Below are 12,631 nucleotides of genomic sequence, written 5' to 3'. Positions count from 1 at the left end.
CGGACCAGGAGATGGTGCTATCGCAGTAGCATTTCAAATAGTTCAGGTTGCTGTCAACTCTCTTTAAAATAGACTTGTACTATTCCGCTTGAATCAAGCTCTTAGCAGCTGTTTGGTTCACAAAAAAACACATTTTACCATTTACCTCCTTGCAGATAGTTTCCATTTTATTTGCAGATGTTTCAGATTTCCGCTGTTTAGACCTCTTCCGTCATCCTAATACAACAGGTGAATGGTATTTGGTTTGTGCCTCCCAAAAGGATTAAACGATTACATTTGGGAAACTCAATAATAGTATGATTTTCTCTCATTCAGAAAAATCCACAGACCATCAGTGTGAAGATTTTTTTATTGACAGCTTCTGCAATCGTATTTCAGTAGAAAGTTGATCTCAGAAAACAGCAAATATTTTAAGTAACATGCTACTTTGTCCTGAGTCTGGCACAAGAGGTAAAGACATCATTTCATTAAAAATAAAAGGGTTTTGTTACCTTGTCGGTAACTTCCACAGCTATCAGCTCTTAAGATTTGAGATATCTTGTGTGCTGACATTTGGCATGTAGGTGGCACAACAAGAAAACCAATGGAGTGTCCAAAATGGAAAGCATGAAAGTACTCGTAAGTTTCATGCCAATCTTCCAATTAGAATTTGATATTTCTTGTGTACAAAATGGAGGCACCAAAACATGAATATCTACAGCAATGTGTGATGATGATGGACCAAAGTGGACCGACAGACCAGCTGACCAATAAACATTTACTATCCTGAGTCTCTGCTGCTAACAGAGCAACAACGAACGTTAAGTAATTGAAGTATTCAGACTACAGTTTGGTAGATTTGCTTTGTGCAGGCTTGTTTAATTCACTTTGGTTCTTCAGGCTTGTCTTGTTTCTGTGGGAGAAAGGAATACACAGAAGAGTATGTTAGTTCAGTTGGATTGGTGTCCCAATGTGGGGCGTTTTGTTACATGTTACCTTTTCTGTAATGTATTTTGTTTGTCAAAGTAACTTTTTTATTTATAAAAAAAACTACGGAAACAAAATGAGTTGTTTGACCGTCCTTCTTGAGCCCAAATGATAAAAGGGAATCTGGTTCAAGTTTTCATTTTCGATGACTTAAAGGAACAGTGTGTAACATTTAGGGGGATCTATTCGAAGATGTATTTGGAGGTGGGGCCCCGTTCATTCCTATGAAAGTTGCTCAGTGGCGCATGATGCCAAAATGGCTCGATTTCCAACTGGAAAAGTCCCTGGATCTTCCGGCGATCTTATACATCCATTGGGCCCATGGAGCAGGTGAGTAGCGTCCGCTTGGTCATGGGGTCGCAGCCGTCACGCTGTTGTCACGGCTTGCTAACTCCACCTCCCAGCCCTCGCTCCAGCCTCGGTCTGGGTCTCATTCACCTGAACGGAGGAAGGGAAATAACTCTGGATTCGGCTATTAGTGCGTTTTACAACTGGGAAATTGATTGACCTCAAAAGAAATTATCCTCTGAGTTACAGACGTCTCTTTCCCAATGTAAGTCTATGGGAAAAAGTATTTTTGGGCCCAATGGCCTCACGTGACGGACACGGAAGTTCCAGTACCGCCGTTTGGCCACTACGAAAATTGGGCTCAACGACCGGCGCTCTTCCTGGGGCCTTGGTCCTCTTCACAGAGCCGGCCGCCATGTTTCTACAGTAGCCCAGAACGGATGAACCAAACACCGGCTCTAGATGGGGCCATTCGCATTTTCATGTTTCCACTTCGGCCACCGAATAGTTCTCCTGCACGCTTGCAACCTCGCCACTAGATGCCGCCAGATCCTACACACTGCACCTTTAAGATTGATTAAAAGTAGCTCTGTTCTAATTTTGAAATGTCAACAGACAGTTATTCATACTGAACTAAAAATAAAAAAATCTCAATTCCTACAAAATATTTGTCATTTTCACCTTTTCATTTAAAACCTACACTAAATGCTGTCTTGATTTATCTAAGTCACGCATGCAGCTTTACCTGTTGCCCTCGGCCTCTTCGGTTGAATCGGGAAGCTCTTTTCTCCTGGTCTCAGGAAGCACGAAGCTCAGAGCTCCACTGATCAGTGTAAGGCTGCTGAAAACGATGGTGGGTATGGACCAGTGGTACACGGCCAACATGTTGAGCAACGGGGACATCAAACCACCAGCTCTGCTCGCAATGGAGCCCAAACCAGACGCTGTTTGTCTGAAACATGTATCATACTAAACTTAATTAAATCTCATAAACCTTCATAGTTAAAATAAGTTTAAGTACAGTACAAATAATAAAAGTGTACAATAGGGGTTCGAGTAAGGGTTAAATCAGCAGCAACTGGACTTCAAGACGTTTCACTTCTCATCCTTACTCGGATACCGTGACCTGGATGACTGAGAATCTTCACAAACATACAATAGTGGTTGTATTGCCATTAATCAATGCTTTTATCTTGAATAGAAACGTGTTGGATGGAGATGGGGACGGCTTACCGAAAAGATGTTGGGAACAGCTCCTGAACGTACACATTGCATACGGATCCTGCCCAGTTTAAGAAAAAACGTCCTGAGATTGCTAACGTGGTAACAGCAACAGCATTACCTTGAAGAGAACAACACAGTGTCGGATAAATAAAAAAAAAAATACTGTAGAACAAGCAAACATGCTAGCGACCCTGTGAGGTTGTTTTTAGAATTAGGCAATCCATCCATATTTTTTGAGATTTTACTCTGAACCAAAAAATGTCAACCTACTAGTTGAGCTAGAAGAAAAATGAGGATGCCACTTACATCATTAGCATACACCATCTGGTAAACATGAATATCTGTACTACATTTTAAGGCAAACCAATCCGTTAACTAACTAACAACCGTTGCCATACCTAGCCACTAGCTGCTGTTGTATCTAAAAACAGACAGAAACCAGAGAAACACCATCTGAAGTGCTTTACCTTTAGGAACAGCTAGGATTGAGATGCACACGAAGCCCCCAATCAGAAGAGTTGACATCAGTGACACTTTTCTCCCCACTGCTTCTAACAGCCAGATGCAAAGTATATGAGCTGGTAGTTCAGTCAGACCAAACATAAACTGCGTCAGGAAGATGTCCAAGCCAAAATTTCCCACATTGAATGAAATGCAGAAGTAGGCAACATTCAGTGAGAACCTGAAGAAAAACAAAAACAATTTGAAATATGAATTGCAAAATGTATTATTACTTAAGCATCTCAATGCATAATTTATAGGCTCAGAGTTGTTATGTGTATCATAAAACGTAACTTACCATGCCAATGTTAGGGTAAAGAAATACTTCCTAAGCACAGATGATTGCATAAGACTTATTATGCCTCCCCTTTTCTCAGTTTCTTTCTCAACAATCTGTAATGCACAGGGGGGCGGACACAATATCATGCTTACATTATCTTGTATTTGCAAATCATGTCATCCAACAGCCTTTCAAAAAGTATTCAGTTTTTGTTCACACTGTGTCAGAAAGGTGATGAACTCTGTTATATTGTTAACTCTTCATGTAAGTTGTTTTGTAATGTTGTCCTAAAAACTTACACAGTCAATTGGTTGTAGTGTTTCTTATGTAATAATATTTTCACCATAAATATAAAATATAAAAATGTTTGTGTAGAATCAGTACCTTTTCCAGCAGAGACTCTGGAACAGTGCGTTTGTTTATGGCTGCCACTTTGGTAATCAGCTGTTTTGCCTCTTCTGTCCTTCCTCTGTCCAACAACCACCTGGCTGACTCTGGAATAAACCTGTCAGAGGCAAGGGCAGTGACACTTATCAATAATTTACTTTTAAAACAAAGGAGGCTAATAAAAAGAGAGTCAATGCACACACCATATGTAAATAGCAGTAACTGCAAGAGGAGCTGCTGCGATTAGTTGAGCCATTCTCCAGTCTCTGATGAAGTAGATCACACCAGCGAGGACGCACTGTCCAAGTGCACCAAATAGCTGAGCCACACATGATCCCCATGATCTTTTGGACGTTCCGGTCCACTCAGTGGCTAGAAACAGGAAATCGATGACAGTTAACCCTGAATTCCGTACACGAACATCCCTACCAAGAATTATGGTGGCCCAAAATTTACAAAACATTGTAAAAGGTTATTAGACAAGTAAAAAAAAAAGAAACCTGAACACATCAATAAATTATAATAGTAAAATTCCATAATAATCTTTCTGCATATTGTAATTTAAGTGTTCTGAGAGAAAACTAGACTTCTGCACCTCCTCATTGCTCTGTTTTCAGGCTTTAGAAAATCTAGCCCGTGATGGAAGACTTTGACCAATCACAGGTAATTTCATTGAGAGAGCGTTCCTATTGTCATGTGACCCATGCTTGGCGTTCCTTCAAGATATCTCAACATGGCTGTCGGGTCACAAACTTTCTCATTTTACAGCTAAACCGTACACTACAAGATGTTTCTGAAAACATTTGAGGCGAGAAATAGGCAGTAACAGAATATTGATTCATATTTGATCAGCGCTGCCTAGTTTGACCGTTTGGTCGGAATTCGTGAGTGATTGACAGCTGGCTCTCATAGAGAGCAGATCTCAGATCAGCTCTGACTGCTTGTTTTTCTCCGGCCTGTGAAATCTTGCAGACGCCATTAGGAGCACCGGAGGACACAGAGGCACATGATTTTTTTTCAGGTTACCCTTTCCCATGCACTACCGTCAGGATATAGCGACCGTTTTATAAAAATAACTTTTTTAAAATCATATTTGTTCCAATCTCACCTACTTCAGCTTTAATAATCAATCATTAATTAATATCAAAATCTATAATGAACATCTCAAATTATGAATCATAAAACCCTGAATTGTTGTAAAAGTTGAAGGAGAGTGAGATGAAGGAGCATACTGTACCCAATATGACGGAGTTCAGCCGATAACTTCCGTAGCCAATTCCCACCATGAACTGGGATGCAAAATATAAATAGACGTTTGGACATAATCCAGTTGTTAAACTAAATATGAGCATCAAAATGACTGGAATCTGAGCTGCTCGTTTACGACCAAACCTGTAACAGATAAAACCCCTCAGATCAGCATATGTGATAGCCTATAACCTCCTTTTTCTGAGTGGAAGTGTGTGATGGGATTTTGTTTGAACAAGATGATGCAACGTCAAGAACACATATTCTGTACAATGTCAAGTATACTTACGATTCAGCAAAAGGTCCAAATAAGAGACAACCAAGAAGAATGCCAGCCATCAACATGGCTCGTGCCACTTCCAACAAATTAGCCCGGTCACAAACTAGATCAAACTGTAGAAATATGAAACAAAATGGTTAGTAAAGGAGAATTTTATAAAGATGATTTGATATTTGTATATTATAAATGACTATGAGACAGGTCTATGACTTACATCAGTGGCTATGGTGGCTTCATACAGCGTGTTGAAGTACACCCATCCATTCTGGCACCCTGTGGTCTCATTGAGTCCGTACTCCCTGATGGCACCAATGTCCCAGTCCACAGGGACAAACATCCGACACCTGCTGAAGGTCCCATCCTCCTCCCGGGGCAGAGTCAGGTTCAGCTGCTCCTCTGTGGTCAGGTTAGAGTCAGCCTGAAGGATCCAGTCTGTCTTACAGTGTCGCTCTGGATCAGACTGAATGAAATATACACTGGCAAAGTGAAAAGGCAGAATGACATTTGGAAAGCAAAGAGCAAAAAGTATGGTCTTCTGAAATAATCCAAACTCTCCTATATTCCTGAGAATCACTCCAAAATCAGCCATGTTCAGAGGGAGGGTTTCAGTTTAGATATGCGGCTGGAGGATGACCTTTATACGATGCCCATTAATGTTTAAACCCTGAACTGTAAGTTTCAGGAAGAGAAGTCCTTAGAAGAGGTGGACTTATGATTATTTAACCAGATACGTCACTTGTGTACCGTTCCCTATGTGATATCTTCAGAATTGTGCTTTGGCCCCACAATTAAATTTACCTCAGCATTCATTGATCAATAACTTTTTATTCCAAAATAGTTTTGCAATTTTTTGTGCATAAAATTTGCAATCTTGCAAAATACAAAAACATTTTTACGGTGTCTTAACTCAGTATAATCTGCTATTTCCAGCACAGCTACTAATAAAAGCACACTGTGTAACTGATGATTCTTTGCAGACAGTGTACTATAACTTTTATTATGTCTCATAGAAAGTGCTGTTGATCTTTCACCAACTTATACAATATGCTGACTCATCAAGCGTTTCTGCCAGCACCCTTACATGAAACCTGTTACATGATATGGAGTCAGCATCTTATTTCTATTTTATTTTTATTATTATTGTACTCTTTTATGCTCACAAGCATCCACCCTGTGACGAAGGGTCACAAAAAGATATCGCTTTGTCATCCTCGTGTTGACTCACATGTGAATTTGTAACTTTGACGTAAGAGGTACCTGACAGTTAGCTAATCATGAAGTAAAACAGCTTGTTTTCAGACTGATAAGAAGTTGTTAAAGGACAGCTACAGGTCACAAGTCATATGTTTTAGACACTGGAACAGTTTCTGTGTGCAAGTTTGTCAATGCAGTTATAATGATAGAAAACGTGTAGCAGCAACATCCTCTCGCCCCCCGCTGTGTTTACATTTCCAGATCAATTTATGCATTTAAGCTTATTCCTCTGCACTCCACTCTGCTTTTGCTGCTGTGCTGTCCCTACCTTTCCGGGTTCCTCATTCCTTCCTGCTTAACAGCAGTCATTAAGCTGTACTTGGCTGCTACTCAAGCTCAATAAGACCAGTTCATGGTGCTAAATGGCACAATACTGCTGACCTGAGCTTCTCAAAAACAAAAGAGACTTGTTAGACCTTCTCACAGCAAACACACAGGGTGACTCAGCAACAGCGAAGGCACAAGACTGTCCAAATAAAATGTTTGACTAAAAGATGTATAGCTCATGTTGCACAAAAAAAAAAACGGTATTCCGACTAGAGTTTGGTGGATTTTCTGCTGTTGTGTTCAACCATGTTGGAGTCACTTCTTGTCTTCTTGGTAGTCGTATTCCTAGAATGAAAAAGAAGACAACATTTAGATCAGGGCTGCACAATTGTGAAAAAATATCTATATATATAGCTTTTGCGATATTACAGCTGATTAGACTGTTGTCAGGCCATTAAATAGGCGTTATCAGTCGCTATAAGCCCCATAGATATGGGTCAATAGGGGCCTACTACACCCACTAGTAGGTTTTATCATTGTAGGGATTTGGCAGTAACAGGTTTGGTTATTAGCTAATTAATTAATAAATAATAATATAATTATTAATATTAATAAAGATTATCAATAAACATTAATAATAAACGGGGCACCACCCTGGAATCAGGGACCAATAACCAAAACGTTAATATAGTCTCATTATATATATTAAACTATCAATTTGGTTTCCTAAGAGGCCACTGATCAGAGCAGAGCTGCTTTGCAGCTGGAGAACAGCAGCTCACCTCAAGCAGGTCAGCTTGGGTGAGAAGGTGAAGAAAGAGGAGGAACAAAGAGATTCCTCTGGTTTTGTCCTGGGTGAATTTCACACTTATGTGTGAATGCTACAGTAGCCAATGGCTGCTGAGCTTAGTCCACAGCCAATGGCTGCATTACTCAAGGATCCTGAGAGGCATAGTTCATTGTCTTTGCCACCAGAAATGGTAGGTCCCTACATCATCTATTCACATGGTAGATCACCGAAAGAAGGTGTAAAAGAACATGAAAGCGACCTCTAGCAACTGTAGTAAATATGACAGGAGCAGAAGCGGAAGTCAGGCGCTGTAGTATGGAAATGGTGAAACTTCGTAAGGGGTGGAGGTCAGGGAACCAACATGGTGTAGTTGTCTTTGTAATTATTTTAACCAAAAACACAATGTTTTTTTTTGCCTAAACCTAAAGAAGCCTTTTTGTTTGTGATCAAAAAGTGACATTTCATGCAGTTTTACAACATGTTAAAAACGTGTTGCTTTTAAGTTTCACTTTCACTTTTACAATGTAGTAGGCTTAGCAGGCCCCTACTGATCCACATCTATGGTGCTTATAGCGACTGATAACGCCTATTTCATGGCCTGATAACAGTCAGGTGGATATTAGAGGGAATGATAATTTTAACATTATTATACTCATTTTGATTGAAAAACATTCAAATGATTATGGAGTGATTTTTTTCAGGGATCTGTATTAAAACAAAGATGTTTTCTTAAGTCTGTAGAATATGATGTGTAGGTCAGGACATCTCTGCAGCACCACAATATTTAATTTTAAATGGTATTTTGACAAATATTGCGCCTCCTGCGTTTTGAAAATAGCAGTAGGCCATACTGCGATTTTGATAAAATTTTGATTAATTGTGCAGCCCTAGTTTAGATTACATAATCCTGACCTTTAACCTTTACGTATTTGAGTTTTTCTAACAAGAAGAGTGACCTTTGTTTAAATCACTACCACTGTGTACCTATATGAATAGTTTCAAATTATTCACAAATTATAATTTTTAGATTTAGTTTTTTGTACGGATAAAACAAACAAGATATCACATGTTGGGGAGTGCAAAGTTGTCAAATGCAGTTCTAGTATGGATGGATGCCTGTAACTGACCCCAAATAAAAGCCACAATATTACCACAGTTCCTCAGTAAATCATGCAGCTTGCTTTACCTGTTGCCCTCGGCCTCATTCGTTGAATCTGGAAGCTCTTTTCTCGTGGTCTCAGGAAGCAGGAAGGCAAGAGCTCCACAGGTCACTGTAAGGCTGCTGAAGACTACGATGGGTATGGACCAGTGGTATATGTCCAACATGTTGAGCAACGGAGACAGCAAGCCTGCTGCTCTATAGGCTATGGAGCCAACGCCAACAGCTGTTTGCCTGAAAGAGTTGAGTTCACTTTCAAATATATACATGTGTAGAATATATATAATTACTAGGGCTGTCAAAGTGATAACGCGTGAACGCAAATTTGTTTAAAACACCACTAATTTCTTTAACGCAACTTGTGATTTTACGATTCTAGCGGGCTCAGTTTTAAAGCTAGCGTGAAGCTAGTAGCATCATAGGAAACTAGAAAGGAATCCATTGGTACCAACCGTGTCATACTAGCTTGTCAGAAAGGAGGCTAAATAACGCTCCAAACTTACAATACATTTTGGCGAGGAAAAATTTGAATGGCCATTTTCAAACTGGTCTCTTGACCTCTGACCTCAAGATATGTGAATGAAAATGTTTTTTATGGGTACCCACGAGTTCCCCTTTATGATAATCACATGCAGTTTGGGGCAAGTCATAGTCAAGTCAGCACACTGACACACTGACAGCTGTTGTTGCCTGTTGGGCTGCAGTTTGCCATGTTATGATTTGAGCATATTTCTTTATGCTAAATGCAGTACCTGTGAGGGTTTCTGGACAATATTTGTCATTGTTTTGTGTTGTTAATTGATTTACAATAATAAATATATACATACCTTTGCATAAAGCAGCATATATGTCCACTCCAATGTTGATAAGAGTATTAAATACTTCACAAATCTCCCTTTTAGGTACATTTTGAACAGATAAAAAATGTGATTCATTTGTGATTCATTATTTTAATCGATTGACAGCCCTAATAATGACCAATTTATATAAGTAAACTTGTATTTTGCGTACCTGACAGAAGTAGGAAACAACTCCTGAATGTAGACCATACATACTGACCCGCCCCAGTTCAAAAAGATCTTTCCAATGGCTGTGAGGGCTGTGATAACAACAGCGCTGTCTGTAAATAAAATGTAAGTACAATGTATTAAATCACTGAGAGTCAGATGGATGTATCCTCCATGTACTGAATGCAAAGGACAGGAAATTCACCTCGAGGGAAAGCCAGCGTCAAGAGGCAAAAAAAACTGCCTGTCAGGAGGGTTGCTATCAGGGATTTCTTTCTCCCTATCAACTCCAGGACCCAGATACAGACGAGATGTGCTGGAGTCTCAGTGATCCCAAACACAAACTGAACCAGGAAGATGTTCAGACCCAACTTACCCACATTCAGAACGAGGCAGAAGTAGCCGAGATTTAATGAAAACCTTCAAACCACAAGACGTGATGCAAAAATTGTATTTAATTAAATTAAAAGCGACATTCCAAAATGTGCTCAACTTACCACGCAAAGGATATAATGAACAAATACTTCATCAGGATTGTTGATTTAAAAATTCCTTTGAATCCTCCACTTTTGACTTCTCGTTCCCCAGTTACCTGAAGGGCAAATGTATTATTATAATATAGAGGATGACACTTAATGTGGCATCATTGAGCAAAATATCTGTAATAATGTTTCAGCATATTGTAATTCAAGTGTTCTGAGAGAGACTTTTGCACGTCCTCATGGCTGTTTTTAGACTTTAAAAAGTCTAGCCTGTGACAGGAGACTTTGACCAATCACAGGTCATTTCAGAGAGCGAGAGAGAGCGTTCCTATTGGCTGTTCAGAGATTTTTTATGTTAAAGGAGTCATGATTTTCGTGTCTAAACAATTACAGACAAGTTTGAAAAATGTCACACGTGTTGACGCTTTAGGAAGTTACAATATGAGGCTATACTGTTAGCACGATGTTAGTTCTAAACTTTTTTATCATCTAATTGTATATAATTAGATTAAAGCTTCAACTTGTTATGTAAATATCAATATAAACTGCAATGGTTCAATAAAGGATAAATAAAAAGATGATCATATACGCTAATGAACTTTTAACCTTTTCTAGGACATGATTGGTTCATGTTTTAGGGTGCGTCAATATTAAAATAATTTAATTAATTAATTAATTAATTAATTAATAAAAAACAACATCAAAACAAAAAGTGTTAGCATCGTCATTGGGAGCATGTTAGCATGCTGAAGTTAGCGTTTCAGTTTAAAGCACCGCTGTGCCTGAGTGCAGCCTCACAGAAGTACTAGCGTGGCTGCAGACGGTTAAGTCTTGTTTTCATTAAAGTCTCATTTGCTCAAATGTCATTAATATTGAATCTGATTTACCTCGTCCAGCAGATTATCTGGGATTTTCTTTTTATTCATTGCTGCAACTTTACGTATCAACTTATTCGCTTCTTCGGTTCTTCCCTTTCCGAGCAACCACCTTGCAGATTCAGGGATCCACCTGAAAAGATGAATCGCAATAAAAATGTTGGAGTCACTCATAAACCGTTATTAATTTGTCTTTTTAGTTTCACAATCTGATCTACCAACGAGGTTTATTACACAGCAATGTTCCTGAACATACTGTAAACACACTGGTTTTGCGTTATCTCAGTATATGAAGTGAACACTATGAAGCGAAGAAAACGTATATGTATGATCAGGAAGTGTGTTAACGTCCAAATACAGGTCTGAGCAAAACGTAACAAATAATAAAGTATTAAACAACACTTACCATATATACAATAATACCAAGGCCTGCACTCCTGCCATGACATACTGTGCTGTTCTCCAGTCACGGATAAAATAGGACAGACCAGCCAGGCCACACTGTCCAAGTGCCGCAAACATCTGGCTCATACAGGAGGCAAAGGACCTTTTGTTGACCCCAATCCACTCCGTAGCTACAAACAGAATTTAAACACCAAAATCACTGCAGAACCAAGGACCAGGACAATTCCATGCTTGTGATATTGACCATGAAAATCAAAGAAATGGTGGTTAGATAGAAAGAAGTCATACCTAATACAGTGGAGTTAATTCTATATCCTGAGATAGCAGCTGCAAGTATGAACTGTGACACTATGTAAACGTAGATATTCGGAGACAGGCCAACAACTATGCCGAATATTAGCACGAGGACGGCTGGTAGTTGGGTGGTCCTCTTGCGGCCGAACCTGAAGTTCAGAGAAGTGGGTGACCGACACAGGTTTGAAGGTTTACATTTTTCCTTAATGTATCTTTTTAAAGTCACTTACGATTCAGCTGTAGGTCCAAAGATGTATGAACCAGCGAGTAAACCAGTCATGAAGATTGTCTGCATAATTCCAGCCATGTTGGACTTGTCACAGACGAGATCAAACTGCAAAAACAAGTGAAAATCAGTATAGGGAAGTCAGCGCAGGTGATACCAAATAATAAGTACTTGACTTACATCAGTGACTATGGTGGCATCATACAGCGTTTTGTAGTACACCCATCCATTCTGGCACCCTGTGGTGTCATTCAGTCCGTACTCCCTGATGGCGTTGATGTCCCAGTCCACAGGGACAAACATCCGACACCTGCTGAAGGTCCCGTCATCCTCCCGGGGCAAAGTCAGGTTCAGCTGCTCCTCTGTGGTCAGATTCGAGTCATTCTGAAGGATCCAGTCTGTGTTACAGTGTCGCTCTGGATCAGACTGGACAAATAGAAAACTACAAAAGAAGATGGGCAGTAAGAAATTTGGGACGGATAACAAGACAATGAGCAGCTTCTGGAAGAAACCAAAGTCGCCGATGGTTCTCAGAATCTCTCCAAAATCCACCATTTTCACATAGCAGATGAAGTGTGAAACTAACTCAGGTTAAGACTTTCTTTTTAAAGCTGAAGTCCAAATAAATGTTTAACCAACCGAAGCGGTGGTTGAGCAAAAATGGTTGACCTGTTAAAGCTACGATAACGAAGATAACG

General features: G+C 39.6%; 2 protein-coding genes across 2 annotated transcripts; both read right to left on the bottom strand.

Annotated features, from left to right (window-relative positions):
* Positions 1-332: 332 nt before the first annotated feature.
* On the bottom strand, positions 333-6,390 carry LOC141776658 (solute carrier family 22 member 13-like). Its single transcript, XM_074650394.1, has 10 exons — positions 5,389-6,390; positions 5,184-5,287; positions 4,884-5,038; positions 3,850-4,018; positions 3,644-3,764; positions 3,278-3,372; positions 2,946-3,160; positions 2,488-2,596; positions 2,000-2,206; positions 333-892 (listed from the first exon to the last, which is right to left on the bottom strand). Exons 1-10 carry the CDS (start codon positions 5,761-5,763, stop codon positions 823-825), a joined length of 1,620 nt encoding a protein of 539 aa, XP_074506495.1. The 5' UTR covers positions 5,764-6,390; the 3' UTR covers positions 333-822.
* LOC141776657 (solute carrier family 22 member 13-like) lies at positions 6,151-12,560 on the bottom strand. The gene is made up of 10 exons (XM_074650393.1): positions 12,114-12,560; positions 11,938-12,041; positions 11,702-11,856; positions 11,415-11,583; positions 11,021-11,141; positions 10,149-10,243; positions 9,857-10,071; positions 9,656-9,764; positions 8,672-8,878; positions 6,151-7,040 (listed from the first exon to the last, which is right to left on the bottom strand). The coding sequence occupies exons 1-10, from the start codon at positions 12,486-12,488 to the stop codon at positions 6,965-6,967; spliced, it is 1,626 nt and encodes a 541-aa protein (XP_074506494.1). The 5' UTR covers positions 12,489-12,560; the 3' UTR covers positions 6,151-6,964.
* Positions 12,561-12,631: the final 71 nt, after the last annotated feature.

This window comes from Sebastes fasciatus, chromosome 11 (assembly GCF_043250625.1).
Source record: "Sebastes fasciatus isolate fSebFas1 chromosome 11, fSebFas1.pri, whole genome shotgun sequence".
Classification (NCBI taxonomy): domain Eukaryota; kingdom Metazoa; phylum Chordata; class Actinopteri; order Perciformes; family Sebastidae; genus Sebastes; species Sebastes fasciatus.
This window is presented reverse-complemented; position numbering and strand designations above follow the sequence as displayed.

What these genes read in the sequence shown, in the direction of transcription:
- LOC141776658 (XM_074650394.1), bottom strand. Translation starts at nt 5,763, where the DNA reads ATGGCTGATTTTGGAGTGATTCTCAGGAATATAGGAGAGTTTGGATTA. An exon ending in TTTGGACCTTTTGCTGAATC is followed by an intron (nt 5,039 to 5,183) that starts GTAAGTATACTT and finishes TATCTGTTACAG; the next exon opens with GTTTGGTCGTAAACGAGCAG. An exon ending in AATCCTAGCTGTTCCTAAAG is followed by an intron (nt 2,597 to 2,945) that starts GTAAAGCACTTC and finishes GTTCTCTTCAAG; the next exon opens with GTAATGCTGTTGCTGTTACC.
- LOC141776657 (XM_074650393.1), bottom strand. Translation starts at nt 12,488, where the DNA reads ATGGTGGATTTTGGAGAGATTCTGAGAACCATCGGCGACTTTGGTTTC. An exon ending in ATGCCACCATAGTCACTGAT is followed by an intron (nt 12,042 to 12,113) that starts GTAAGTCAAGTA and finishes TTGTTTTTGCAG; the next exon opens with TTTGATCTCGTCTGTGACAA. An exon ending in AATTAACTCCACTGTATTAG is followed by an intron (nt 11,584 to 11,701) that starts GTATGACTTCTT and finishes TTCTGTTTGTAG; the next exon opens with CTACGGAGTGGATTGGGGTC.